General features: G+C 39.4%; 1 protein-coding gene across 5 annotated transcripts in view; it reads left to right on the top strand.

Annotated features, from left to right (window-relative positions):
* scube2 (signal peptide, CUB domain, EGF-like 2) overlaps positions 1–9,080 on the top strand; it is a 33,344-nt gene that overhangs the window by 9,920 nt on the left and 14,344 nt on the right. For 2 of the 5 annotated variants that reach the window (XM_014026721.1, XM_014026707.1), the window contains 7 exons: positions 642–758; positions 890–1,012; positions 1,266–1,382; positions 2,983–3,072; positions 3,234–3,356; positions 5,426–5,596; positions 5,901–6,107. In XM_014026721.1, the coding sequence (XP_013882175.1) occupies positions 642–758; positions 890–1,012; positions 1,266–1,382; positions 2,983–3,072; positions 3,234–3,356; positions 5,426–5,596; positions 5,901–6,107 (948 nt within the window). The remainder of the gene's footprint in view (positions 1–641; positions 759–889; positions 1,013–1,265; positions 1,383–2,982; positions 3,073–3,233; positions 3,357–5,425; positions 5,597–5,900; positions 6,108–9,080) is intronic. The other 3 variants (XM_014026713.1, XM_014026736.1, XM_014026728.1) reach the window with 3 other exon arrangements.

The following is a 9,080-nucleotide window of genomic DNA, read 5'->3' as shown; positions in this document are numbered from 1 at the left end:
TATATATATATTACTGATAGTAGTGTCTTCTGTATGTTTTTGTTGTCCAACTACTTCTGTATACTTAGACCTTTTTCTGGAATTTTGTCAAAACACCTARGTAACTTTATTTAAAACAAGATTCCCTGTAGAAATAAAGTGAGATCTCAAATTCATCAAAACGTTCTTTTTGAAATCTTCTCCAGTGTGCATGCTCTACTTTTGTCTCCTTGTGCTACTTTTAGCTTTTAGCTACTCTTCTGCTCATTTCGCCACCATTTTGCMACTTTTACCATTTAGTTAACATTTTGTCTATTTTAGTTTTTAGCAGCAGTTTGCTAATTTTAGCTATTGTTTTGCTGATTTTAATTACGATTTAGCAGATTTTAAGATCTGTTTTGCTAATTCTGCTAATTCTGCTCTGCATTTAGCAGCTGTTCTGCTTTTGTTCTCGTTTCAACTTCTCTTTGGCTTGTTTTACCTCCATCAGCTCAGCTTCTAAAGCAAATTTCAACGTTTATTTTTACGCTTCTCTGCTTGTCGTAGTGGAGCCGGGTGAAATTTTGACTGAAGATGTTTGGATGGGGGGGAGGGGATTCCTCCTGATGAAGATTACACCTGACTGCCCTGCTATTATGTCACCCGTCTGGTTTTGATTACAGATATAGACGAGTGTTTCTTCGAGCGCACATGTGATCACACATGTGTGAACTCCCCCGGTGGTTTTCAGTGTCTGTGCAACAAAGGCTACACCATGTACGGGCTGGCCCACTGCGGAGGTGAGACAAGTGGAACGGGCCAAGCTCAGTTTCATGTTTTCACACAGAAAAACAAAAAGCAAACAAATGCGTGTGTTTGTTCACTGCCGTGCTGGACGCTGCGTCCCACTAAACTGTGCTTTTCGTCCCAGATATAAACGAGTGCAGCGTGAACAACGGAGGCTGTGAACATGGCTGTGTGAACACCGTAGGTGGATTTGAGTGCTCCTGTCGGCCCGGCTATAAGCTGCACTGGAACAAGAAGGACTGCATTAGTAAGTCGGTGCTTCTTCCACTGTCATGCTTTTGTCTAATTGGTTTGTTGACTGGAGCYTTTCGTGGGGACAAAAACAGGAGATACTTTGAGTCGTTTTCCTTTTCTCTTTAGTGCTCTGCTTGAGTAAAAACATACYAATTGCACTTATTCTTGCATGTAGGTTTTTTTTTTTTTGTGCACGTTCCTCTGCATTGCATTGCAATCAAACACATTCTGTTTTATCTTTGAGTTTTGTTGTGGTTTCCATTTAGAGGCTGAGGGTTTAACACCTGCAAAACCCSTCTCTAAGCCCACCTTGAACTGTAGTAAGCAGCAGGGAGGGGACCGCTGCTTTCTGACCTGCCAGTCTCAAGTTCACATCAGGAGTGGTGAGTACAGCCTGACCTCCGGACCTGCTCTTATTACCAAATACCTCCACTTGTACATGTTTTCCTTTCATTGAATGTTTCAACACTAATTCTGTGAAAAAAAAAAATGCTTACATATTGTATGTTGCTTCTAAATAAGCCAGACTTACATGTAATGTTTTCAAGAGGTTTTAATCCACTGGTTCTCTTTAATTCTTTTACTTTGGCTGCTTTTTATCATTTTTTTTGTCCAGTCCTTGTACCTGACCATTACAGATAAGGAAATAAACAAGTGTTGAACAAAAAAAAAATCAAGTGTCAGGTCTAAACAAAACTATCTACAGCAAGTGAAACAGGATTTGAAAGTCACATCATGGTGAGTAATATCCATTTGACCAACATTTTCAGGTAATAGGAAACTGTGTTTTCTTTGAAATGTATTTCTATGGATTCAATAAAATAAAATAAAATAGCATTTTTATGATCGGCAGTCTGTTACTGACACAACAGCAGTTCATCTCTTGAGTTCTGGAATATTTTGAAGCACGAGAAATGTCTTGGGTCAGAGTTAAATAAATGAAAAAAAAACACAAAAGMTTGTCTGAAAATGTTCAGTTACTGGACTGAAAATGATTAATGATTAATTAAATGAGTAAAAAGCAACCAAAGTCCTGAGAACATCAGGAAGCCTGTGGACCATCCCTGGTAGCAAGGTGAAGTTAAATGTCTGAAGACTTTTGCACAGGACTGTACTATCTTTGTTATCCATCAACCCAGACTGGCTGGTTTATTTTATTTTATTTTATTTTTTCAGATTTACTTTCAAGTTTAACAGTTCGTCATTTGCTGAAAAGGTGTTTGGATTTTTTTGTTCATCAGTCACCAGCTGATTAGCAAAATCTAAACAGATTTTTTTTTAACTAAAAGGAGCTGCTAGTCTCATAGGAGGAAGACTTATTTGAATTATTATGTCACTAAAGCTTCTCTAAGGTGCCTTTTTATCAGATTGCAGGTGTTTTACAGCAGATTTAGACGTAGAATGGTTGCCACAGCGGGTGACCTTAGCAAAAACAACAGTGACGATAACTCAGCCTTGTGGAGCTAAAATTTGATGGTTGTAGCTGAGAGGCGTCTGATGTCTCGTGATATTGCATATTTGACCAAAATGGTTAAATCCTCTCAACACGACTTTAATACTTTGTCAGGATTACTTTAAAGAACACCATCTTTATGTTTTAAGACACCCACAACTCGTTTAATGCTAATATAATCTCTTATAAAGATGCAGGATGTAGTTTCTATACTCTTCACCTTTTTGTGGTAAATATTAGAGGCGTATTGTCGCTCTCTCCAGCCTTGTAGGTAAAAACGAGGTGACTCATGCCCAAACGCCCCAGCTTTATCTGATTGATGAAGCCATCAGTGTTTGGAATCTCGTCTCTGAAAAGGTCTTTAAGTCGAGCTGCTTCAGATCCAGCTGTGTGAACAGTTGTCAGCTTTAGTCCGCGGAGCGACTCGTCGTGTCCCTACATGCTTCCTCTTTGCTCTCTTCCTCGGCTTTTGTGGCCCTAACTTTTGTGAGCGCCGGTCCGTGTGTCACGGCCTCTTGTGTGTTTTTCAGGGACGGAGGATTCCTACACGGTGACCTGTGGAATGCCTCTGCCCTGCTTGGCTGACGTACAAAAGAACAACAGCGGCTTGCATTGCTTAGGCAAGTACAAAACCCCGCAGATCTACATCTGTCTTTCTGCTCTGTCACACAACAGCGGCACCTCCGGAACAGCTCAGGCTCCTGTTTGTTTTTCTTGTTGATGTATAAATAGATCCAAATGACAAGGTTTTCAATTTTTTTTTTGTCTTTCTGTCCTGCAGGTCCAGAAAAGCCCCGGGTTCCACGCATTAAGACCACAGCCACTTTTAGGTCTGGCACGGCTAAGTGCAATTTAAAACGAAGTCAGGAGAAACCCAGGGAGAGCATAAACCCGACACACTCAGGTACAGAAGCTGCCACACAGGAAACCCAACAATGTCTTCAAACACAAAACTGAGATGACACATAGACAAGGATCTGAATTATAGCGCCTTTATGTTTCTGTTAAAAAAACACTGGGTTTTTTAAGAGCTGCCAACATCTAAAGAAGATAAAGCAGACCTGAAAGCTGCTTCAAAGAAACCAAAAACCGAGGGCAAATGTGAAAGACATTTGTGGGGAAAGTGATGTGGTTTGGAGTGTTTTGAATGTCTCGGAGCAGCACTTTGTCTGGCACTGACAGGGGAGGATGTAATTAGCCATAGAAAAGCCTTTTTAGTTGCGTTTGACCCAGCCATCAATCAAACAGCTTCTTGATTGTAGGATTATTGTGCCTCTGAAAGGGGCTCCGAGTGGGTTTTTACATCACTTGCTGTTAGTTAAAGGAAACTTAATTGTTTCAGACATTTCAGTCTGTCTGCAAAGACCTCGTCCTTTTCAGCCTTTTACCCAAAAATGTTTTAAAGAAATTTGTTGAAGAAGCTAAAGTTAAGTTGTTAAATTTTGAACAATCAGAACAAAAACTGAAACGAAACGATAGCTAAAAGCTGAAATTAGCAAAACAGTAGCTAAAACAAGCAAACCAATAGATAAAATCTAAAATGAGCAAAACCGTAGCTAAAACAAGCAAAAATAATGGTTAAAAGCTAAAACCATCATAATAGTAACTAAATGCTAAACAGCAAAACAGTAGCTAAAACAAGCAAACCAATAGATAAAATCTAAAATGAGCAAAACCGTAGCTAAAACAAGCAAAAATAATGGTTAAAAGCTAAAACCATCATAATAGTAACTAAATGCTAAACAGCAAAACAGTAGCTAAAACAAAGCTAAACAATAGATAAACTCTAGAATGAGCAAATTAGTAGCTAAAACAAGTAAAACAATGGTTAAAAGCTAAAATCAGCAACATGATTGGTAAATACTAAAATCATCAAAACAATAATTAAAAGCAAATGCGATGAACAGTAGCTAAAACAAGCAAAATAAGGGTTAAAGCTAAAACCATCATAACAATAGCTAAATGCTAAACAGCAAAACAGTAGCTAAAACAAAGGTAAACAATAGATAAAATCTAAAATGAGGAAAACAGTAGCTAAAAAAATAAACAATAAACTCTAGAATGAGCAAATTAGTAGCTAAAACAAGCAAAAATAATGGTTAAAAGCTAAAATCGGCAAAACAATAATTAAAAGCAAATGCGATGAACAGTAGCTAAAACAACCAAAATCAGGGTCAAAGCTAAAACCATCATAACAGTAACTAAACGCTAAACAGCAAAACAATAGCTAAAACAAACTAAACAATATATAAACTCTAGAATGAGCAAATTAGTAGCTAAAACAAGTAAAACAATAGTTAAAAACTAAAACCATCATAAGAGTAACTAAATGCTAAACAGCAAAATAGTAGCTAAAACAAAGCTAAACAATAGATAAAATCTAGAATGAGCAAATTAGTAGCTAAAACAAGTAAAACAATAGTTAAAAGCTAAAACCATCATAACAGTAACTAAATGCTAAACAGCAAAACAGTAGCCAAAACAAAGCTAAACAACAGATAAAATCTAGAATGAGCAAATTAGTAGCTAAAACAAGAAAAAATATAATGGTTAAAAGCTAAAATCATGAGAGTAATTAAATGCTAACAGCAGCTAAGGGTTAAAACAAGCAAAACAGCTAAAAGCTTAAAATGAAGCAAGTGTAGTGTACAGAACACAAGAGTTCTCCATTCATTTCAATTGGAAAAAAGACTGTAAATAAATTTCTAAATAAAAAACTGAAACATACAAAAGCCAAATTTCGTAGCTGTATTGTTCTAATCGAGCCAAACATTTTGGCTTACGGATGAATAAAATAGCTGAAAATAAATACAGAGGAAACTCTAAACAGGAAACCAACCATGTGAATGCTGATTCAGCACTATTGTTTCAGTGGATTTATCAGTTTGAGTGATATTTGTTGTAAATGTTACACGTTTCCTTCACCGAGGCGCTGTCGTCTCTGTTGTCTGTGTTTGTCTCTGATGTTCACAGATAGCAGGTTCCTCTTCACCGAAAACGTCCAGTTCAGCTACGTGAGCCTGCGCTGCGCCTCCTCGGCGGGACAGCGGGCGCGCGGGCGCCACAGCAGAAGAGCCGGCGCGGAGGACGGCTTCTCCATCACAGCTGAGTTTGAGCTGGACGTTAACCTTGAGGAGGTAACAGGTTGGTCTCTCTGCGCTTCCTGCCTGCCTGCCCCGCTRGTGAACCCTTCGCTTCTCGGTCTCTGTCTGATCTGCCTGTCGCTGCCGTCTGTTTGTCACTAAACAAAACAAAATGTTAAAGTATCTCCTGTTTTGACTTGGCTCTGGTGGCGCTGGGGCTCTGAGTTAAAGGGCTTTCTGTTTTATTTCTCCAATTCACACATTTTTTGGTGGTTCTGGGTGTTTTTCTTTTTTTTTTTTTCGTTGTTTTTGTGGGGATCAAGCATGAAATTGGAAACAGTTGGTGTACTGAGTGTTTCTCTCAGCAGAGAACTGCGACCTGAACTGTGCGCGTCGGCGTTCGGAGAAAAGGCTGAGGAAGACCATCAGGACGTTGAGGAAGTCCATCAACCGGGAGCAGTTCCACCTTCACTTTGCCGGGGCGGACTATGAGCTGTCCAAAAGTCTGGCTCACCCAGCAGAKCTGCCGGGACACTGTCTCTTAGGACAGGTGTTGGTTGGCAGGAAGTGTGGTGAGTTTGATGCTATCATTTCCTTTGTGTTATCACTTATCTACGACTCATCAAACTTTGGAGCTAACCCATACCAAAATAGCTGCCACAGCCAACCAACTTTAGAAAACACAAAATAAACTGTATTTTAGCTACTTGTCCAGATATTGAGCTAGAAATTGGTGTGGTAGTACCTGAGCACCATCCCCAACATGTTTGTTGAGCACAACACATTGTGCAGTTTCTTTGTTGGCATCATCTCTGTTTGCAAAATATCTCATGAAGCATCGTTTCAACAAAGCTCTGAGAAAGTAATTGTTGACTGTATACGTCTGTTACTGATCAACCTTTGGAGTCATCGCAATTCAAGATGGCTGCCACAGCTAATCACCACATTTTACAGAAGAGGAGCTAAAAGGTGGTAAGGTTGTATAAAGTATTTGAAAATATTAACTAAGTAAAAGTAAAAATACCTTAACAGAAAGTGACTTTGGTAAAAGTGAATTTCACTGATAAGAAAAGTACTTAAGTAAAAGTCATAAAACTGCACACAGTTATCAGGAAAGTAAATGTACTTTTACACACGCTCTAAGAAATAAAGTGTTGAATTTGTTTAACCAGATTATATCAACTGGTTCCACTAAACTGAGTAAACTTAAAGTGTCTGTGACGCCAAATCTTTGTAATACATATGAAAGCATTTTTAGAAAGAAGACATTGGTAAAATAGTGCAAAATAAATTTCATGTCGCTGAGATGAACAGTTGTTGAGATATTTGCCTGTGAAGTAACAGGAAGTGATGTCAAAGGGGAATGTCTTCATGTGAACAGAGCGTTGTTACAACAGCCAACAACACAGACTGTAGAGAAGAATCTGATGTTTGTTTAGATTATTTTGAGTCTCTATCAGAGAGATGAAGAAGAGTTAAAGTTCAAATAATGTTTCAATAAACAAAGACCAGAGAGTTTTCTTTGTTAAAGAGTTCCCCTTTGATGTCACTTCCTGTTTCACTTTGGTTGAGCCAAGTTCAAAAGAAAATTTGCCAGTTATGTGACAAAATGGGTTAAATTGTGTGTATTATTCCAACTTTCTTAAATATAAAGATGTTTTCTTTGACTTTTTGCATCTGAAGAATATGCATGTCACAGGCACTTTAAAACTATTTAGTCAACTTGTTTTAGTGGAACCAGTTCCAACACTTTGTTTTTTAGAGTGCATAAACAACTCCTTTCATGTTGAGTTCTGGTCATATTTAAATTTATAACGTGTAACAAGGTGTTCAATTTTAAAGCAGAGATGTAAAAGTGTCGTTTTTATGTAGGAATGTAACAAAACAAACATAAAAGTTACTATTTTTAAAAGGTGCTGCAACGACATAAATGTACTTTTGTTACTAAACACCTCTGGTGATTACATCATGCGGCATCATTTAAAATTTCGCACGAGATTGCACATGATGTTATTTTAAAGGTTTTAGTTTTCTCATTTTTCCACATAAAATAAATTGTTGCCTGAAAATCGGCAGGTGATATCCACTCCTTCAAGGAATGCTAGGCCTTCACACAATAGAGCCACAGTCAGGCCTTTAAGCAGTGCCAGCATGGTCTGCTCCGAGCAGCAGGTTTAATGGTCAGATTCGGTGCAGGTGTTTGCCAGATGAGTGCCATATTTGGTTGGCAGACGTGCCGTAATGAGCGAGCTGGAGCGGAAAAGCGTCGCGGGAACAGAGAGCTCGTTGTTCGGGGGTCTCCGAGCCGTGAGATCTTCCAGCATCTCGCTGGGATAAGAGAGCGTGGTCTCCTGGTCGCCGTTGCCTCTCGGTCGAGTTTTTATACACAAGCTGCGCTGGAGAAACTGTTGGTCAAACATGACCACACACACACGCCGCCAAGCGAAGGAGCTGAAAGCTGGCTTGTGTTTTTCCTGGCCGACGCTGCCTCTGCGCCCCTGTTTTCAGGCCTCACGGTGGGGTTTGCTGGTCGGTGAAACATCTCGGGGAAAACGGTGCCTGCCCTCTAAATATTTATCCAGACTCTATGTGCTTTGTGTGATATATGAAGTGGCAGTTTTGAAGATGTTTGGCCAGATCTTCAGCGCCACATGTGAAGCCTGGAGGTGATGAAATTTCTAGGCTCCACTCTTTAATTTGCCTCAGGAGGTGTTTACTTTACTGTCCCGAACTATTTCTGGCGTTGCGATTAACACTTAATGTTTCGTCTGTTAAACTTTGCTACTTCTGCCCCCCTTCCACCGCCCTCCCCGCTATGCTTTTCGGGTCAACGTGAAGCAGTCTATTGGTCATGGCAGGGGTGCAGACATGTAATTTGGGAGAAGAGAAAAGAGGAGGAGTTGGGGATGGGGGGGGGGAGGGTGTTCCAAGAGGCATTCTTCTCAACCTCCAGCTTTTTAAAGGAGCTATATCCCCCCCCACCTCCCTCCCACTCTGGCTTAGAGTGCAGTTTTAGTCCTTTTCAGTTTGCCCACTCCATTGAAAAGCCCATTTGGGGCTCGTTCTCGCTCCCTCGGAGAGAAACAACAACACGGGCTTTCTGTGAATTTTGGAGTAAACACTGCACTTTTTTTTCATCATTTATTTCTTCTCCGTATTATGTTTTGTATTATTGTCAGCGTAGTTTAGAATCACGAGCACTGTGGTTGCCTCAAAGCGGTTATTTGAACTTAAAGTTGTGATTTCATCTAAAAGTGAGTCATTTATAAGGAGGTCAGGGAAGAGTTGCCGCATATTTGTTGCCTTGTTTGCATATTTATTTTAAAGGGATCCCTGATTAGTTGTAACATTACACTTTATTTGATAAACATATATTTTAACTGTAAAATAAAGACTTTAAAAATACTGTAGGCTGTTTAGGTTTATAAATTTTTAAAAATATATTTTAACACTGACGGAGTCATTTTATTTACACACAAAGCATTCTGGGTAAATTATGACGTGGATAGGTCCTCAGTGTGAGCGAGCTATATCCACCCTGAAGG

The sequence above is a fragment of the Austrofundulus limnaeus genome, unplaced genomic scaffold (genome assembly GCF_001266775.1).
Source record: "Austrofundulus limnaeus strain Quisiro unplaced genomic scaffold, Austrofundulus_limnaeus-1.0 Scaffold5, whole genome shotgun sequence".
NCBI lineage: Eukaryota > Metazoa > Chordata > Actinopteri > Cyprinodontiformes > Rivulidae > Austrofundulus > Austrofundulus limnaeus.
This window is presented reverse-complemented; position numbering and strand designations above follow the sequence as displayed.